Source organism: Oryza sativa, chromosome 5 (assembly GCF_034140825.1).
Source record: "Oryza sativa Japonica Group chromosome 5, ASM3414082v1".
NCBI classification, from domain to species: Eukaryota; Viridiplantae; Streptophyta; class Magnoliopsida; order Poales; family Poaceae; genus Oryza; species Oryza sativa.
In genome coordinates this window covers 16,980,803-17,000,902 of record NC_089039.1, presented here as the reverse complement: position 1 = coordinate 17,000,902, position 20,100 = coordinate 16,980,803, and the positions used below count along the sequence as shown (strand labels likewise).

The 20,100-nt window shown below is 39.6% G+C and overlaps 2 protein-coding genes and 1 long non-coding RNA gene across 3 annotated transcripts; 2 read left to right on the top strand and 1 right to left on the bottom strand.

The window, feature by feature from the left end:
- Window positions 1–4,830: 4,830 nt before the first annotated feature.
- LOC4338521 (probable xylan O-acetyltransferase 9) lies at window positions 4,831–6,583 on the top strand. Its single transcript, XM_015782862.3, has 3 exons — window positions 4,831–5,108; window positions 5,195–5,822; window positions 5,889–6,583. Exons 1-3 carry the CDS (start codon window positions 4,889–4,891, stop codon window positions 6,403–6,405), a joined length of 1,365 nt encoding a protein of 454 aa, XP_015638348.1. The 5' UTR covers window positions 4,831–4,888; the 3' UTR covers window positions 6,406–6,583.
- A 7,202-nt stretch (window positions 6,584–13,785) lies between these two features.
- On the bottom strand, window positions 13,786–14,287 carry LOC107275508 (uncharacterized). The gene has a single exon (XM_015783648.3). The coding sequence runs from the start codon at window positions 14,170–14,172 to the stop codon at window positions 13,828–13,830; it is 345 nt and encodes a 114-aa protein (XP_015639134.1). The 5' UTR covers window positions 14,173–14,287; the 3' UTR covers window positions 13,786–13,827.
- A 3,025-nt stretch (window positions 14,288–17,312) lies between these two features.
- LOC136356598 (uncharacterized) lies at window positions 17,313–18,709 on the top strand. Its single transcript, XR_010741605.1, has 2 exons — window positions 17,313–17,761; window positions 17,952–18,709. It is a non-coding gene; the product is annotated as an uncharacterized lncRNA (long non-coding RNA).
- Window positions 18,710–20,100: the final 1,391 nt, after the last annotated feature.

The following is a 20,100-nucleotide window of genomic DNA, read 5'->3' as shown; positions in this document are numbered from 1 at the left end:
TACAAAAATATCATTAGACTATATATTTCTCTTTGGTCATTTTTTTAAGATCGTAAAGGGCTTTCCCATATCAAAAGCTAGCTAATGAGAGGTGAGGGGCTTTCTCATTTATATATTAAGTTATTTCTCCTTCCACAACCAATATGGAACTATTCAACAATCTTCCCTTCACATATTGGTGTCTCTCAGCCGTTCACCGCCCTTTCACCGTATCCCAACAGTCCCTCAGGTATACAGTCCCCGCAGGTGCCCACGGTCCATCAGGTCTTTACACACTTTGTCCATCGGGTCAGAGATGTTGAACTAGTGAGGCTCTAATATCAATTGTAAGATCGTAAAGAGCATTTCTCATCCCAAAAACTAATCAATAGGTGAGGGGCCCCCCACTTATATATTAGTTCCTTTGTCCTTCCACAACCAATGTGGGATTATTCAATAAATTTTAATTTATTAAATTAAATGATGCTAACTTTTTATTCATTAATGGGGAGGGATTATTTTTAAAATATATGATTATTTTGTTTTTCTTAGCATAAGGGTTTCAATTGCTTCTCTAGTATATTATTTATGTGATATTAAAGTATAATTATACGAAAGTACTTTTGATGACGAATCCCTTTGCCTGGCAAGGCGGCGGCTTCCTCAGAAAACGAGAATAACATTGATTTTGCTTCACATATGATTGAGATGTCACACCATGTTGAATTCTACATGAATTCCTCAAAACATGTGTTTGGATGTACTGCAGGAAAACACAGGAAATTAGAATTATATGTTGACATGTTAGAGAGAAAATAGAAAGAGAAAGAGAAAGAGAGAGGATGCATTGGAAGTCCCAAAGGAATTTGAAAAATGAGGTTAGACATCATGCTAAAATTCCTCAAAATGTGAAGGAACTTTCCTTTTATACGTTTTTCCTTTGAAGTAATCCTACACACCAAATGACTTATATAGATATTTTGTCATTGATTGGATTCATCTAGATTTCCTTTAATGAAAATCCCTTCAACCTAAAGGAGTCCTTACCGTTGAAAGAGCACTGTGTGTGCATAAATGTAGGTGGTTGGTGGAGTTGCGGGGTGGATTAGGGGTGAAAATTGGATAGGTATTTCCGACCACCCACCTTACTTGAGGCTTGCGGGAAGAATATGAGATAGAAAATAGGATACTCGGTACTATCCAAGTTTGAACCCGAATTTGTAAAAAAAATTGGGTTAAAATAGGAGAAGAGTTGTATCCACTCGTATGTCCCATATTATAAAATATATATGAAAATCTAATATAAATTCACCTACAAACATGATAAAAGATTGATTAATCACTATTTTACGAGTTCACATATAATATGTATATTTCTTTTCCTTGATGTATCGAGTTGGGGGTGGATTAGGGGTGAAAATTGGATGGGTATTTCCGACCACCCACCTTACCCGAGGCTTGCGGGAAGAATATGAAATAGTAAATAGGATACTCGGTACTATCCGAGTTCGAACCTGAATCTGTAAAAAAAAGGGTTAAAATAGGAGAAGAGTTGTATCCACTTGTATGTCCCATATTATAAAATATATATGAAAATCTATTATAAATTCACCTAAAACATGATAAAAGATTGATTAATCACTATTTTACTTGATGTATCTTTTTTAACATTTTAATTGCATCACTATATTTAATATCAATGAATTAGAGATACAAATAGATATCTGTTCCCGAATCCAATTTAGAGGAAATAATATAGGATAATAGCTGGGTGAGTGATATGTTATCTAACATTACTCATACCTAGTTTCGAATTTAAAGAAAAATATGGGTTATGATGCGGAAATGCCATGATCTGACCGTATCCATCTGATTTCACCCCTAGGGTGGATAAGTGAACCACGACTCTAGATCTAGCTACCACCACCACAAACTCGATGCTTATTTGATATACATGTATTTAAAAGAAATGATACTTCAAGGTGATTCACACAAAGTTATACGATTAATTAACAATGATACTATGATGTTTAACTGGTATGCCTATGACTTGTTTGGAACAAAAACACATTATTTTCACGTGAAAACAGTTCATAATGTTCAAACATGCCAAAATTAAATGCTAACTACTCTGTTGACAGTACTACCTTCAAGCATTTTCAGGACAGACGTAGCTAGGGTATGGTAGTTGGAGGAGCAGTTATATAGCCCTTGTATAAAGGCATAAAGCAAAAGGAACCTAGTTTTCTATCAAACGTGTACTAGCAACTACAACCAGCAACGCCATGGATTGTTAGTTGAGAGTCTTCCATATATATCATGTCAGTTATCCCCAGCTCCTAGGTTTTTTCTCCAGCTATGATCAATGATTCAAACGAGTACACTTTAAATTTGTCCGATCCATAGGTCTGAATATTCCATCTGCAACTTTTGGACAATCTGGACCATTCACCTAACCTGGTGCAGTAGTTCTTGCATGCTTGCGAGTACAATATATATAAACATCAAATATTATTGGAACTTAGAAATTAAGTCGACTTTTGTGTCTTGACTATCATTGAGCAGGTAATCTGAATGGGCATCCAAACATCACCATACAGGCATTTCTAGTAAGTTTTTGGACTTCTTTTTGATGAAATTTTTGGAGGATGAGATAGTTCAGGGTATATCATTCCATTCAAGATGGTCATCGAGTTTGGTATATTTAATTTGTTATAATTAATGACTACTTCATTTGTGAGGTCATCGACTAAGATCTAGAAAGCTAAGGCGTGTCTATCGAGTTGTTGATGATCAAATTAGCGATGCCGACTCATAGCTAGGTCGCCGACTTGTTCAGTGGCGTTAGTTTGTCAAGGAACAAAGACATTCTCTCTTGATTGATACTCATTCATATGCTTTTATATGTGCCGTAGTTTATCAGCGTTGTAGTCGTGCTCATCTTTCTTGTGCGTTTTAAGATGTGGAGCACTTTTTTGATAGATTTTCTCAATTATATTTGTAATCTCTTCTATTTTAATATAATCTAACCTGTTTTTGCTTTGTTTTTTTTTTCATGAAGGAAAGGAACTAGCTAATCTAGTGCAGTCGCTTCCTGTTGATTCGCATTTACTTTCTGAACCCAAGCAAAAACGTAACCAATGATATCATATCTTCATATTGTAGAATTAAGCTGCCAGATACTAGTACTTTTAACAACTAATGATAAATTAAATTCACGTCATGAGTTCCTTCTTTTTCTTCCATGGGCCAAATGGCTAGAAACTGCATTGACAATTATTTTGCTTATCACTCAGCAGTACACAAGTACACTGTACTGAAAGAAAAGAAAGAAATTAAAGAAAGACAGAAAGGACGAAGGGGAAAAGTTATCTAATCATTCATAACTTCTCAAATACACCATCCATAATGTTGAATTGCAAATCCATCACAGAGAATATGGATAATTGACACTTTTTCCACTCTTCTGTACCCCATAAAATTCTCAGCTAGCCATTAGGGAGGTTTTGTGCCTCCTTCACAGGATTTTGTTAGGTGCTTGATTTTTCCTTGAAGGACAATGCAACCAGAAACTCCTATGACTGAACAATCTGCCACTCATTTGCCTCTTCCAACCAACTCATGTATATATTGTTGAAGTGTCACTAGGAGAGGGAAAAAAAGATAAAAAGGAAAATTACAAATAAAGTTGATGAACAGGAAATATGGGACAGTCAAATTCCTGATGCCCTTTGCTCCAACCAAAAGATGAGAACAACCATTCTGACATGACCGATATAGGGGCATACCTGAACCTGATGTTCAGTATTTATAATGTCCTTTTGGGAATTATGTGATGGTTGCACCTCTTTCCAGCTCTCTCTTGGCTTAGAATCCAAGAAAAAGATAAGTTTATCAGCAATTCAGCATTACTTACTGACATATATATGAATCACCACCAACTACCCTTGTTCAGTAAGCATTGGTATGATTCAGTTGGGATAGTTGCCTAGTAGGTTGCATTTCATTCCTTTCCTTTTCTGACTCCCATTTTTCTTGTTCTTGGTTGGCCATGAATTCTAACTGCCCAAATCTTGCTTAGCTGTAGGCTACAATGCCAAAAGGAGAAAAGATGGCCTAATCTTTTTGTTTAGTGATAGGAAAAAAATGCATTTATTTCTTCGGAACAATTAGCCGCTGAAATATAATTGAACTTCTATAATACTCCCTTCGTTCCAAAATATAAAAGATTTTGGGTGGATGTGACATATCCTAGTACTACGACTTTGAACATGCTACATTCATTCAAAATCCCTTATATTTTGTGACGGAGGGAGTATAATAGGTTATACTTGCATTGGTTGCTTACTTTTTAATTGACAGCCTACTTGATATAGCTAGTTAGTACCAATCTATACTGCATCCCTGTAGCCTGTACATGTTGATTTATGCAGAGATGAAAGCTCACAGAGGTACAGATTGAGCAGGATCACTGATGATTGATGAAACAACCAACCTACCTGATCTGATACACCCATCTAAACTAAAAGAGCATTACTAATATTTGTAATAATATTTCTTCCTACATATCCACAATGACTCTCATTTGGATGTTAATTAACCAAACAATAGATCTCTCAGCCTGCCATTAGGCACTGAAAATGTTGCAGATTCATCTCCTCCTGACACATGTAGTGTGTGGCCAATACTGACAATGACTGTCAGGTAACAAATCAGCTCAAACATCTGTAATCACAATTCTGACAGTGACTAAGCAACATTTAAAGAGCTCACACATTATTAGCACTAATTAATTTTATTTATCCTAAAAAAAAGTGCAGTAATTAGCTAGCAAATCCAGCCTATATAATCCCCAGCCAAAACTGATCATATCCTCCAAGCTTGAACGCCAAGATCGAGATCGCCGGAGATGAAGGCGCCGCCGCCGCCGTCGCCGGTGGCCAAGAGGGCGCGCGTCTCGCCGTTCGTCTTCCTGCTCGTGCTCTTCCTCCTCCTCTTCTCCTTCCTCTACGGCGAAGACCTCAAGGAGCTCCTCGGCAGCCAAGCTCAAGCGCGGCCGAGCCTCCACTTCAATGCCGCCGCCGCCGGTGATGGGATCGAGCTGCCGGCCGCCACGGCGGCGACGACCGGTAATGTCACCACGCATGCATGGTGCATCTCGTCGCAGTTGATAGCTAGCTCGAATTTGTTTTGACGTGTTGTGCGATGGGAGCAGAGGGGAGGACGACGACGAGGAGGTGGCGGGGGCGGCTGCCGTTCGCGGCGAACGGCGACGGCGAGGAGGAGGAGGAGGAGTGTGACGTGTTCTCGGGGAGGTGGGTGCGCGACGAGGCGGCGCGGCCGCTGTACCGGGAGGCGGACTGCCCCTACATCCCGGCGCAGCTGGCGTGCGAGGCGCACGGGCGGCCGGAGACGGCGTACCAGCGGTGGCGGTGGCAGCCGCGCGGCTGCGCCCTCCCGGCGTTCGACGCGGCGGCGATGCTGGACAGGCTGCGCGGGAAGCGCGTGATGTTCGTCGGCGACTCGCTGGGGCGCGGGCAGTTCACGTCGCTGGTGTGCCTCCTCCTCGCCGCCGTCCCCGACCCCGCCGCGAGGTCGTTCGCCACGTCGCCCGACCAGCAGCGCTCGGTGTTCACCGCCGCGGCGTACAACGCCACCGTGGAGTTCTACTGGGCGCCGTTCCTCCTCCAGTCCAACGCCGACAACGCCGCCGTCCACCGCATCTCCGACCGCATGGTCCGCCGCGGCAGCATCGGCCACCACGGCCGCCACTGGGAGGGCGCCGACGTCATCGTCTTCAACACCTACCTCTGGTGGTGCACCGGCCTCCAGTTCCGAATCCTGTAAGCATCCCAAGAACATAATTAACCATAGCAAGCAGGCAACGACACTAATGGCGAGACACGCAGGGAGGACGGGCCGTTCGACGCCGGCGGCAACTCGTCGACGACGACGTGGGTGTCGACGGAGGAGGCGTACGCGATGGCGTTCCGGGAGATGCTGCAGTGGGCGAGGGAGCACATGGACTTCGCGACGACGCGAGTCTTCTTCACGAGCATGTCGCCGACGCACGGCAAGAGCCAGGACTGGGGCGGCGGCGAGCCGGGGGGCAACTGCTACGGCGAGACGGAGATGATCGGCGACGCCGCGTACTGGGGCTCCGACAGCCGGCGCGGGGTGATGCGGGCGATCGGCGAGGTGCTCGACGGCGATGGCGCCGACGTGCCGGTGACGTTCCTGAACGTGACGCAGCTGTCGCTGTACCGCAAGGACGCGCACACGTCGGTGTACAAGAAGCAGTGGACGCCGCCGACGCCGGAGCAGCTCGCCGACCCCAAGACCTACGCCGACTGCGTCCACTGGTGCCTCCCCGGCCTGCAGGACACGTGGAACGAGCTCCTCTACACCAAGCTCTTCTACCCTTGAAAATAATTAAAAAAACAACTAGAAGCTTCTAGAACAATCCATGTAGGAGTATTATGTAATGTATGCATGCAGGCATGCAGCTAGGCCGCGGCATCTAGCTAACATGGTTCAATATTTCGGAAAGAAAAAAAAAGGTAAAAAAATCCTTCCATGAATCTAGAGAACACCTTTGACTTCACCAACTCTCCCTTTCTTTGGTCGAAGTAAAAACATTTTAGGGGACAAAAATTTCAGAAATTTCAATCTAAAATTTTAAAATTGAACAAAATCTAACTGAGTTCGACCAAGATTGTTCTAGATTTTTTTTTAAAAAAAATCATTTTTTAAGAGGAAGAAACATCCTATAGCTAGCTATAAGAAAACATAAGAAACAAGAAGTGCACATTCTAGTAGCTCTTTTAGTGGCAAATTAAAATGTTGTGATTTGTTTTCCTTTTGTTTTGGTCAATTACCATATGTGTCAATTGCTGTGCAGCAATGTAGCCTTGATATGCTGCTAAAAAAGGAGAAAGCAGTTAGCATTTTATAGTTTTTCTAGCCTTTTTAGATGCTCTAATGAGATGGCTTACTTGATAAAACATTACAGTAAACCACACTTTGCTCCACCTAATTCACTGGTTTCTAGCTATAGCTTCTCATGACCACCAGAATAGCAGATCAGTAACAATGGCCTCTTCGTGTTGTCGTGTAGTAGATTCTTTACCCGTTCCGGTCTACCACGATTTCTATTTATACACCATTGAACCTTTAAAAATCAAATCTTATAGTTTTTTAGAGTTTAGTGATCACGTTATGTTCTTTTTTATAGTTTTTAGAAGCACTATCAAATGCCGCCACTATACTCCTTTATGGCTTGCCCGCAGCATCCCTTTTTAGTGTTACTTGGATTTGAAAAATTAAACTTGATCATATTTGGTTTCCTTTTTTAAACTCTGGAAGTCCCGCCAATCGTCGCGAACCTACTCCTTTATGGTCTACCCGCCACCGTTCCTCCTTTTAATCGTCATTAGAATTCTAAAAATTGATCCTAATCATCATTGGGGTGATGTCCCATCAACCGTCACCACCATACACCTTTGCAGCTCGTCTTGCCCCTTTTCTTTTTTTGTCATTTGTAACTATTATATTCTAGATATATGCTTTTTTAATATTCATTATTTTTTATTTTGAATTTTTTTATTTCTAAATTGTATTCCTATCTGATTTTTACTCTATATTTAAGTAATCTCATATTGTATTTTACGTGGACTCTTCTTTCATCGCTACTTATTCTTTTTATTCTGTGTAACTGCGTGGCTAATATCTATACAAAATTATATATTTTTTACACATGATTTTCTTTGAATTTCATTTTTTTTAAAGAACCACAGTAGGGGAAGCCCCCACCGTTAAGATTTTATATTAATAAAGGGGAAAAAATTACAACAAATTTAACCACTATAACAATGTATCTCTTTCAGAATTTTTGACTCTATGAACTAAAAGGGAGAGATCATTCCTAAAGAGAACTCTCCAAGAGGGAACAGAGGGAACAATGTTTTAAAAAATTAAACTATTCCTCTGCTTCCAAATATTCCAAGCAGCATAAAGCACCTTCTCAACAAAATGGGTAGAGTTATATGAATTTCTGGCCGTGACCAACATTTCACCAAAGCTTAAAGAAAGATTCCAAACTACACCAAATTGCGCCCAACATTGAGTGCTAAAAGGACACTGGAAAAATAAGTGGAGAGTTGTTTCCCTTGATCCTGTTGAACAAAGTACACAGAGCAAGGAAGCATTTTGAGGGGAGCAATGCCTTCTGTCTAACATGTCATAAGTATTTAACCGATCAATCAAGAGGAGCCAACCAAACACCTTGACTTTCATAGTACAACTGCTCTTCCAAATCCATTTAATATAAATAGGCACATGGACACGAGAAAAATTCATGGCATAAATTTTCTATGAGGAAAAAATACCGTTGCCCCAAACATATGTCCAACGATCACTCTCATCATTAAGATGCTCCAAGGTATCTGCAGATGACATTGCCAAATATTCCTGAAAAGCTTGCTCTGAAAGTGGCAAGGCAAAGAGCTGAGGTAGATCAGAAGTAGAGAACATCAGAACTGAGAGATTTGAATTCCTGGCAAAACAATATATTCTGGGATAAACCAAGGCCCTGACTTTATTGTTCCACAAATCTTCCCAAAACAAACAAGATTTTCCATCTTGCACAGTACATGCCGAGATGCCTCTAAAAATATCCACAAATTGCAAAACATCCCTCCACCAAAAAGATCCTTTAGGAGTAATAGCATGAGGAGGTTCTGCAGTGTAGTAAGTATTCCAAATCAAACTGACCCAGGGAACAGGATATCTATTATAGAACTTATGCAGATTCTTCAAGAGAAGGGCATTATTTTGCAATCTAAGGTCTATTACACCCAAACCACCTCTATCTTTCGGATGACAAACTCTTTCCCAGAGAACCAAAGACTTCTTACTAGAATTAATATCATATCCCCTCCACAGGCAATGTCTCCTAGCTCTATCAATACTTTCTATGACTGTCTTTGAAAGTGAAAGAGAGCACATGTAGTAAGTGGGAAGGGAGGAAAGAACGGCATTCACAATGGTCAATCTGTCCCCATAAGATAACAAAGCAGTGGTTGTTGAGAGTCTTCTCTCTACTCTATCAACTATAGGAGCAAAATCAATAATCTTGGTCTTGTGGTTCCAAGAGGAAGACCCAGATAAGTAAAAGGTAACTTACCAATAGAGCAACCAAACAATTTTGAGAGATGATCAACTTTTTCCAAATCTACATTCAGAGGAATCATGCATGACTTACTATAGTTAATCTTAAGGCCAGTTGAAGAGGCAAAAGTGTTCAAAATTGCCTTGAGACAGAAAAGCTCTTTTTGGGAAGCAGTCAAAAAAAGAAGAGTATCATATGCATACTGGACAATCGGAAATTCATTACTAGGTGTTGGGATTGGCATTGTAAGAACTCCCTAAGAACAAGCTTTATTGACTATAGATTGTAACAAGTCAGCTCCAAGAACAAATAATAAGGGTGAAAGTGGATCACCCTGTCTTACACCCCTTTTGCAATAGAAGGATTTGCCAGGAACACCATTTAGGATAACTGAAGAAGAGGCTGAAGAAAAAATCTGAGAAATCCAGCTTATCCATTTAGGATCAAAGCCTTTCTGCCTCATGATGTCCAATATAACTGAATGTTCAATAGTATCAAAAGCTTTCTCAAAATCCAATTTTAAAAGAACTATTTCCCTCTTAGAATGCTGGCACTGATGCAGATATTCAAAAGACCAAGCCAAACAGTCCTGAATATTTCTAGCCTTAATGAAACCATATTGGTTTTGGTGGATCAATTCAATGATGACAGATTGTAGCCTATCAGCCAGCACCTTAGTAAGAAGTTTTAGAGCCACACTCTGTAAAGAAATTGGCCCGAAGTCATTTACCTTTTCAGGAGAAGACTTCTTAGGGACTAGAGTTATAAAGGATATTAATACTCTCAACACCAGAGAACCCTAACAAAATTGAGCACAAAGATTATAGAAGTCCTGTTTAATTATAGGCCAACAGGCCTTAATGAAGCAACCATTGAATCCATCAGGCCCTGGAGATCTATCAATTGGCATTTTGTTGACAAACCTTATCATTATCGGATAAATAGGCATCTCATTCGTCTTACAAACCTTATCATTATCGGATACCCCTTACTCCTCTGCCATTCACCACCGTTGTGTCCTAAATCAAGTGTTTTTCAATACTTTTTTTATTGTTTTATCCAAATTTTTATTATTTATAAATTCATACTATTTGAACTCTAGTTTTTTTTCTTAAATCCGAATTTTTATTTCTTATGCCAGATTTTAGTTAACCTCGTATTGAGTCCTACACATTATTCATTCAATATTTATTTTTTATTTTAAATTTCAGTTATTTCTAAACTGTATTTCTACTTAATTCTCATATTTATTCTTCTAGTTTCGGAATTTATTTTATTTTTTATTATAGCTTTTAATTAATCTTGTTTGTGTTTTAAATTTTCTCTTATTTCAATAATTCTTATTTTTATTCAAATTTTAGTTATTTAAAAATTTTATTCTTAGCTGAACTATTATATTTTTTTGCTAATTTATTATTTTCTTCTATTTTTTATTTTAAATTTTTATTAATCTTGTATGTGTTCAACATGAACTATTCTTTCAATATTTCTTATTTTTTGTTACGATTTTCAGTTGTTTCTAAATTGTATTCCTACATGAACTTTTTTATTTATTAAATTCGAAATTTATTTTATTTTTTACTCCAAATTTAATTAATCTCTAAATATGTTCTACTTGGCCTCTTAATTTAATGTTTCTTACTTTTTTGTCCGAATTTTAGTTATTTATAAATTATATTACTATCTAAACTCTTATATTTCTTTTTAATGTTTCATAATTTATTTTATTTTTATTCTAAATTTTAATTAATCTCACACTGTATTCTACATGAATTATTCTTTCAATATTTCCTAATTTTTCTTCCGGATTTCAGTTATTTCTAAATAGTATTGCAACTTAAACTCTTATGGTTATTTTTAATTTCGGAATTTATTTTGTTTTTACTTCAAATTTCAATTAATCTCTAATTGTGTTGTACATGGACTCATATTTTTATATTTTTTTACTTTTTATTACAAATTTCAGTTATTTCTTTTTTGAGGAATTTCAGTTATTTCTAGATGTATTCCTATTGAGACTCTTGTTTTCTTTTTCTCTGATTAATGTGGGAATTTCTAGCCTTCAAAGCGAATGTGTTGCTCCTTGCAAAGTTGTCTTAATAATATAATAAATTATTTATTTTTGTAGTTGGAGATATCGAGAACACTAATTAGCCTAGTATACTTAGCGTTTTATTTAACTATTATAGAAAAACGAAAAAATAAATTATTTTGAAAGTTTTAAAATATGAGTAGAATTTGAAGCTGAAAGTTTGAAATTTTGAATTGAAAATTTTAAAATTTGGCTAGAGGTTTTTAAAGTTTTGAATTAATACTTTTAATTTTGAGTTCAAAGTTTTCAAGTTAGAGTTGAAAGTTTCAAATTTGAAAGTTAGTCGCACAGATCAATTTGTGTATGAGTAACTAACGTTGGACTAAGTCAACGCTTAATAGAAGCTAAAATTTAAATTTTCAACCTTAAATTTGAAGTTAATTTTAGGGTTTTTTCATCGAAGTTTATTATTCAACCTTTACTTTTAGATTGCTAAGAGCAAGTATATAAAAGTTGTATTTATGAATTATTTTTCGTTTACAAATATGTTGTTTAATTAGCTTATTCCACAAATAAGCAAAACAATGGGGCCATTACGGCCATAACTACCATCGGACTAATCGATTTCATACCGGGCGGGCCCAAGATTTTGAGATTGGGTATTCGAAATGGAAAGGGGGTAAAAAAAAATTTTACAACACGCGAGCATAATATTTGATACGTATGATCAACAATATGGTATTTTAGTACTGCTTATTGAATTAGAACTTGCGACAAGATTTTTAGCAAATTTCTTGATTTATTATGATGTACTTTGTGAAAGAACATATGCAGTACAATCTACCAACCAAGTATATATCGATTAGTATCATGCCATCACAGCACAGTTAATGTACAAATTAGGCAACCTTGTAAATTGGGTTCGAATTTGAGGGAGGCAGCCTGCTAGGCTTTCTTGTTGGGCTTCTTTTGATCAATAACGTTTATTTTCTTTATTTCTTTGCATACATACGAAATATATACCTCAGGGGGCTGCTAGCTGGCGCGTGCGCGCCAGCAGCGAGCACCTCACCTCCCTAATTATCTATAGTACTATTAGTTAACACCCACTTAACTACTAATGACTAGTAATTAGGGAAGATTCTCAAGATTTTTTTTTCTTTTTTGGGAGATTTTTGTACCAACAGATTGAAAATTTTTAAGTTAGATTTGAAAACTTTTGATTTAAGATTTAAATTTAAAAGTCAAATTTTGAAAACTTTCCACTCGGATTTGAAAACTTTCAACTCAGATTCGAAAACTTTCAACTCAGATTCGAAAACTTTCAACTTGAGATTCGAAAACTTTCATGTCCAGATTTAAAAAATTTGAAAACTTTCAACTTAGATTCGAAAACTTTCAAGCCAAGATTTGAAAAAATTGAAAACTTTCAACTTGAGATTTGAAAATTTTCAACTCAAGATTTAAAAACTTTCAAGTCCAGATTTGAAATATTTGAAAACTTTCAACTTGAGATTAGAAAATTTTCAACTCGAGATTTAAAAAGTTTCAAGTCCAAATTTTTAAATTTTAAAGTTAAGAATTAAAAATTACTAGTAAACTAATCACTAGTAAAAAAACTAATCTAAACTAATTACGTTACGTACGGTACGGTAAAAACAGCGAAAAAGAAAAAAAAAGAGAAAGAAACAGCGAAAAAAACGGTACCAGCGAGAAAGAAAAAAAAAGAGAGAATCTACCAAGCGAAGAAAAGGAGAGAGAGTTCAGAAAACCGATCGAAGTTCAAAGACGAAGGTATGCACACAGCTTAATATAATGCCTTAATTTTTCAACAGGTTTCAGTACTTCACGCGCATAATAATAATAATAATAATAATAATAATAATAATAATAATAATAATAATAATAGTAATAATAGTAATAATAATAATAATAATAATAATAATATTATTATTATTATTATTATTATTATTATTAAAGCGAATTTGATAAGAATGAACAGTAAACCAGCAAATTCCACACATCGAACAAGCAATCTAATCCTCTTGATATGTTACCAATAATTAATTTCTCAGTGTTGACATCGAACAAGCAATCTAATCCTCTCGATATGTTACCAATAATTAATTTCTCAGTCTATCAAAAAAAATAATTAGTTTCTCAGTGTTAGTGGTGAATGCGTACGTGGCAAACATCGTCAGATAAGAGGGATCATCAATCAATATCAAGGAAACCTCCGGCCAGGCGCATAACACAACACGCAAGTACGCAACATACCAATATTGAAAATTTCAAACTCAAAATCTTCCATTGCACACAAATTAAAACCAAATACAAAATCACGCACATGATAAATTAACAGTACGACTAACTAGGGGCAAATCTCTTTATTTATTTATTACTCACGCAAAACATATTGTATGGTACCTGATTAATAATTATAATAAGCATCTGTGATACATGCATATCTATCTAAGAGATTTTACGGTCCTCGAGAAGGTACGGAGGGATACCAAATTTTATATTTCCGATACTATATAAGGTACGAAGATTTGTAAAAAATACTCAAGAACTATAAAATTTCTCTATATAATTAAATTTCCTAATTAATAACCACTTGGAATTGAGCATGATGGAATCATCTCAATTAATTAACCGTCTTCTTGGTCGGTGTGCGGCCTTGTAGAGGACTGGGCATGTTGTGCAACGGGTTCGATCCGGTGGGAACCAGACGCTCCGTCACGGCCACCGTGGGCTCGTCGGCGGCGGCCGGAGGAGTCGGCGCGCCGTTGTGCACGGGGCTCGGCCCGCTGCTGGGGACATCGTGCCTCATCACAGCCGCCATCTTCTTCTCCACGGCGGCGGGACGACGAACATCTCGCGCCGCCGCGGCCGTCGTCGTCGCCACGAACACCAGCAGCACCATGGCGATGGCGGCGAAGAGGAGGAGGGAGCAGCGGCCGTGGTTGGCAGCGGCGGCGCCGGTGGCCATTGTTGACGACGTCGTCTAGCTGTGTCTGCTTGTGCGGCGGTGAAGATGCTAGCTAGCTAGCTTCGTGCAACGACGACGATGGGCGAGTGCGTCTTGGCTGCATGCGATGGAGCTGTATTTTTATAGGCATAAGTATGGAATGTGCGTTGTAATTATTGGTAGGGTAATTTTATCATCGTTATTAAGAAGGTATCAAAGGTATCATATTTTTAAATGTAAAATTTGGTATCTTAGATACGGGAGTAGTACCTCAGGTACAAAAAAATTTTGGTACCTAATTCCTTTATTGGTAAGTTTATTATCGGGTGCGACGTTGGACGTCGATCGATCGATCGATCCCCATCGTGTTATGGAATTCTAATGGCGTTTTTGTAAGGCAGAACCTTCTTTTTTTAATTTTTGGCAAAAGTATTAATTGCACCAGTTATGTAAAGGTATCTGTGTCGTATGGTAAGTACTTTATTCCGGTTAATTATATGATACCAGAGGTACTACTATATGTATACTGCGATTTTCCTTCTTTTCTGTTTGAATTTTGAAAGGTAACATCTTGATTATATTTCGTTGGCAGCTAGGATATGATAACTTATACTGTACTATGTTAATTAGATTGTGCTCGACATGGCATCTTAATATATAAAAATGGCGAACCATATATTAGTATATAGATTTATTAATTAAGAACATAATTTATTTTCTACCTATAGAAATATCCACCGCAAATATATAAGGACCATAATTTGTCTGTTCGGAAGGCCCGTATTTGGCCCAAAACCGGCATAAATTTTGGGCTCGTATATGGTATGCATGCACTCGAATAAATATACCCTGATTTCAAATATACCCTGATTTCTGCATGTTTCAACATCTCACCGCCTCTCTTGTCTCTTCTCTTGTACACTTACAAAATTTGAATCCAAGAGCTAAAATTTTGATCGATCTTATTGTGTCCATATATGCTTAAAATCCTCCTTCTCCCAAGCAATTCCTCGACGAGAGATTCTGATTCACTGGTATTAATTAGTTCCGTGAAAAATAATTATAGGTATATTTTCTTCACAAGGAAAAAAAAAAGAATTCCCAGGTCTATGCTTATATTTGCAAGTCTATCTTTCCTAAAGCAAAATCTAGGAGGACACATAGGAAGACAAAGTTTTGCTCGTTATCCATGCCAATCTGCCATCGCATTTCTGTTGTTTTTACAACAATAATTCAATAACTTTATTCATTACTATGTGCTTTTAGGAGGCACAAATACTCCATTTTGGTGACCCGCATATCTGTTGGTTTAATTTTGTCTTAATTTCATTGTTTTAATTTATGTTCCTTTTTTTTTCTCATGTCTAGCTTGTTCGGTTCTCTTCGATCAATCGATCGCGTGTTTCATCTTATTATGTCTTTCAGTTGGTGGTTCTGCTCATTTCTGGCATTCCAAGCTAGGTAGGTTCACTGCTGAATTCATTAATTAATAACGCGTGCCATTCATAACATTCAAACGAAGACGATACGAGAAGCCAATGATAAATCAAAACAACCTACGCTATATATATTCCATTATCCATGCAATCATGACAATAAACCACACTTTTTATTGAAATATCTTGATAATTAACAAAACTTGCGTACATGCTCACTTGATGCTAGCTCAAGATCGATCAGATAAACATCGAGATCTGATACGCATTGAATCATCAATCTAGCACATCAGCATGTAATGCAAAAGTACGTGCTTCAAACTAGGGTAGCCCACTCATGGAGAAGGTTGATGATTGTGTATCGGGTTCGGGCCGCTAGGAACATCATGCATGATTCTGACTCGAGACGAGCTAGGTGGATGATGGGGAGGAGGGTGGTCATTGTGTATCGGGTTCGGGCCGCTAGGAACATCATGCATGATCCCAACACGGTTGCCGCGAGAACCGGCCGCCGCCACCAGGACGTTGCCGTCGTCACCATCTGCCGTGCCGGAGAAGGAAGGCGGTGGACGCGCTGCCGCCACGGCCGCCACCGCCACGGCGAACACCAGAGCCATGAAGAGAAGGCAGCGCCGGCGCTGGGCGTGGGTGGTCGCCATGAGCTACGAATTCTTGAAGCTTTTGTTATGATAGTGGCTATATGCTTGTGAGAATGGATGATTTGCTACGGTGGAATGCCGGCCCGTTATTTATAGGCGGGCGTGGCTGTGGGAAGGCGTACTGATTATTTGCCTACACATGGTAAGATATTATATCGTTGCATCCCTGTGATTTTGTGCTCGATCGTCAGCTGTAAATGCTGAGAAATATGCATGGCACCAGATAGCAGGCCGGATATCACGACCTTATTACCATCGTTTACACCCGTATCAGATACGAGCTGATTAATTTTCCATTTATTTGGGGTATGCTGCCCCCTTGATTCTCTATAGAGATTAAAACCCCTACTACGTCAATGTCAATTCAATGTTCGTCGCAAAAATTAGAAAATAAAGTACTGCTGCATACGTTGTTTTCTCGCAAAATGTATCGGAATAGCAAAAAAAAAAAAAAAAACTGAATTAGGGTACAGAAATTATAGAAACTTTGGTACCTACTACGGACAATATCTTAACTACTTAAAAAATCGGTAACTTTCCGATCCTCATCATGTTTCCGTTCGATTTCGCGCTAATTCTTCGTCCATACGAGTGCATCATGAGGCAGATAAAGCAAAAAAAAAAAAAAACATAGATACACTACTATAAAAGTTATTTTTCTTCACGAGGCCCCATGATTTTTGCAAACGGATCATAACTAGTGGCGTCTGCAAAAATCGAGGGTCATTTTCCCATACGGCCGCTTAAGTGGCCCGTATGGAAAAATCGATTTTTCCCATACGGGCCTCTTAAGAGGGCCACATGCAAAAATGAGCTCATTTTTGCATGGGAAAAAGTATACCGAAGGTCCCTCAACTTGTCAGCGCGATACAAAAACGTCCTTAAACCCCAAAACCAGATATACATGGTCCCTTACCTATACAAAACCGGTTACCCGAGATCCTTAGTTGGTTTTGACCCAGTTTTGACCTACGTGGCGCGTGGGCCCCACATGTCAGCGTGCCACGTCAACCCCCCTCTCCCCCTCTTTTCTTCCTTTCTCCCATCTCTCTCTCTCACTCTTCTCTCGCAGGCCGGCCGGCGAAGCAGAGACGCGGAGCGGCGGTGGCGGCAGGCGGGCACGCGCGCGGCGGCTGGCGGAGGTGGTGGCCCCCTAGCAGCGGGCATGGTTGTCGTCGGCGCCCTTTCCCGACGCCGGCCGTACTGCGCAGCGCTCGCCCACGCCGCGCCGCCGCGGTGGGGCATGGTGGTGAGGTGGGAGGGAGGGAGCTGGGAGTGTTGAGGCGGAGGAGGAGGAGGTGTGGTTAGGCGCGAGCTCGCCGTCCTCCCCGCCCCCTTCGTGCCGGTGGGGCGAGGCAGGAAAAGGCGGCGGGATGGTGTGGCGACGTGGTGGCGGCGGGCTGGGCGCAGGCGGGCGACGCGACGCCCAATCCGACGCGGGCCGCGGTCGCGCAGCTCGCAGTACTGCGGCGTCAAGTTCTACCGCCGCACCGGGCGATGGGAATCGCACATATGGTAAGCCTCCTCGTCTCCTGCTCGTTCTTTCCATTTTCGAGAGCTCAACGAAGGAGGAAGGAGGAGAGAGAGGCAAGGGGAGCAAAAGAAGAGCAGCATGGACGGGTTTGGTATTGGATTCGTCTTGTTTTGGGCATTTCTCGCTTCTGCTCCTTTTACCTTTGTTTTTCTGCTCCTTTCCCAATCGCAGGACGTACGATCTAGCGGCGATCAAGTTCCGCGGCGTGGAGGGCTGGAGGCCGACATCAATTTCAGCTTGGAGGATTATGGGGGATGATCTGAAGCAGGTGAGAACAAGTTTAACGAGATCATTGTGGATGAGCAATCTGACCAAGGAGGAGTTCGTCCACGTGCTCCGGCGGTAGAGCACAGGGTTCCCCCGGGGAAGCTCCAAGTAGAGGGGCGTGAGCTGCGCCGTGGGCGCCATCGGCGTCGACGTCGCCGCGAACCTCCTCCGGACGCACGCCATGTCCTACGCCGTCGTCGTCCGCACGTCACCAACAAACGCGACGGCCACCAGAGGATGAGAGAGAGAGAGGGGAAGAGAAGGGGAAAAAGAGATGATGTGGCATCCTGACATGTGGGACCCACATGGGTCCCACGCTGACTCAGCCGCCACATAGGACAAATCCGGCGTCAATACTGCCCTGGGACTTTGGGTGACCGGTTTTGTATAGTTAAGGGACCTCGCATATCTGGTTTTGTGGTTCGAGGACGTTTTCGTATCTCGCTAACAAGTTGAGGGACCTTCGGTGTACTTTTCCTTTTTTTTTTTTGCATGCGGCTCACTTAAGCGCCCGCATGGAAAAATCGATTTTTCCATACAGGCCACTTAAGCAGCCGTATGCGAAAATAAAATTTGAAAAATTTGAAACTAGTGTATCTCACTTATATGAACTCCAAATTGGATGATTTTTTTCCTAAATGTTTCTAAAATAATGCTCTATCATGTTATTGTGTTCTTACTGGTATTATTTTAGCTATTTTTTTCTTGTGACTTTGTTTTATCAATTAAAATTTGAATTTCAAAACTTCAAATAATATTTTGAAGCAGTAAATGATTTAATCTGAAAAAGTCATCAATAACAAAGTTGTATAACTCATCAAGATTATTGGCAGTATGACATGAGGCCCTTCGACCAAACCTGCCAAAACCATGAGACCAGCGAGGATTCAAGCCTGAGACGTCCAGATTAGTCGGGGCGAAGCCCCCATGGCGAAGACTATGGAGCAAGGACGGCGAAGGAAGGAGAATCGCGTGGGTACCTCGCGAAGCCAAAGGCCTCTTGGGCGAAGGATGTAAGGCGAAGCGTGTATGCTGAAGGGAGATGACTTCACCATAGCAAGTTTGGCCTCGCTAAGGCCGATGAGGCCATCCTAGCTTCTCAAGCCCAATGGCCGTTGGGCCAGCGATCGCCTGGCGGCCCATTAGGAGTCCATATACCTTAATTACACTGTATGCCCATATAAATGTCCCTGTCGTAAGGGCAACCGTGTAAATTCCCCTGTGTAACCTAAACTCTAGTAGTAAGAACCTGTAATGAGGCTATAATTAGTCTCCTAGAGCCATGTAATAGGGGATCCTAAGAAAAATTCTCAATTTAATACACTTTACTTCTTTTCCAAGCACTGTTGAGTAACCACGTCTTTCAACGTATACAGTTTTCGTTTCGACAACAAAGATCTATAACTTATATTTTGATTATTTCTTCATCCGATAAAGTGATTTGCAAGATTGTTCACAAAATGTACATCTCTTATATATTCTTATAAAACTATATAAGAGAGGTACATTTTGTAAACAATCTTGCAAATCACTTTGTCGGATGAAAAAATGACCAAAATAGAAGTTATAGGTCTTGATGAGTTATACAACCTTGTTATTTATGACTTTTTCAGTTGAAGTCGTTTAGTATTTAAAAATATTGTTTGAAGTTGTCATATTTTGAAATTCAAATTCAAACTGTGTAAACAAAGTCAAATATAAAAATGACCAAAACAAAAGTTGTAGATCTTGATGAGCTATACAACTTTGCTATTGATGACTTTTCCATTTAAAATCATTTACTACCCGAAAAATTATTTTAATTTGTTATATTTTAAAACTCAAATTTTGTATAGTCCAATCAAACTCGGATGGAGAAATAACCAAAATAAAATTGGTAGATCTCAATGTATTCTACAAATTTGTTTTTGACAACTTTTTGATATGAGTTAATTTAATGTCATAAAAATCAATTTAAAGTTTAAAAAACACATGATTTTTGCATGCGGACGCTTAAGTGGTCCGCATGTAAAAATGGTCCCTCTTCCTTCTCTCTCCACCAGTTTAAAATTTT

Bases quoted from the DNA above. Each gene is read 5' to 3' on its own strand.
- LOC107275508 (XM_015783648.3), bottom strand. From the start codon at position 14,172: ATGGCCACCGGCGCCGCCGCTGCCAACCACGGCCGCTGCTCCCTCCTC.
- LOC4338521 (XM_015782862.3), top strand. From the start codon at position 4,889: ATGAAGGCGCCGCCGCCGCCGTCGCCGGTGGCCAAGAGGGCGCGCGTC. The intron at 5,109-5,194 runs GTAATGTCACCA...CGATGGGAGCAG, and splicing joins CGCCACGGCGGCGACGACCG to AGGGGAGGACGACGACGAGG. The intron at 5,823-5,888 runs GTAAGCATCCCA...CGAGACACGCAG, and splicing joins GGCCTCCAGTTCCGAATCCT to GGAGGACGGGCCGTTCGACG.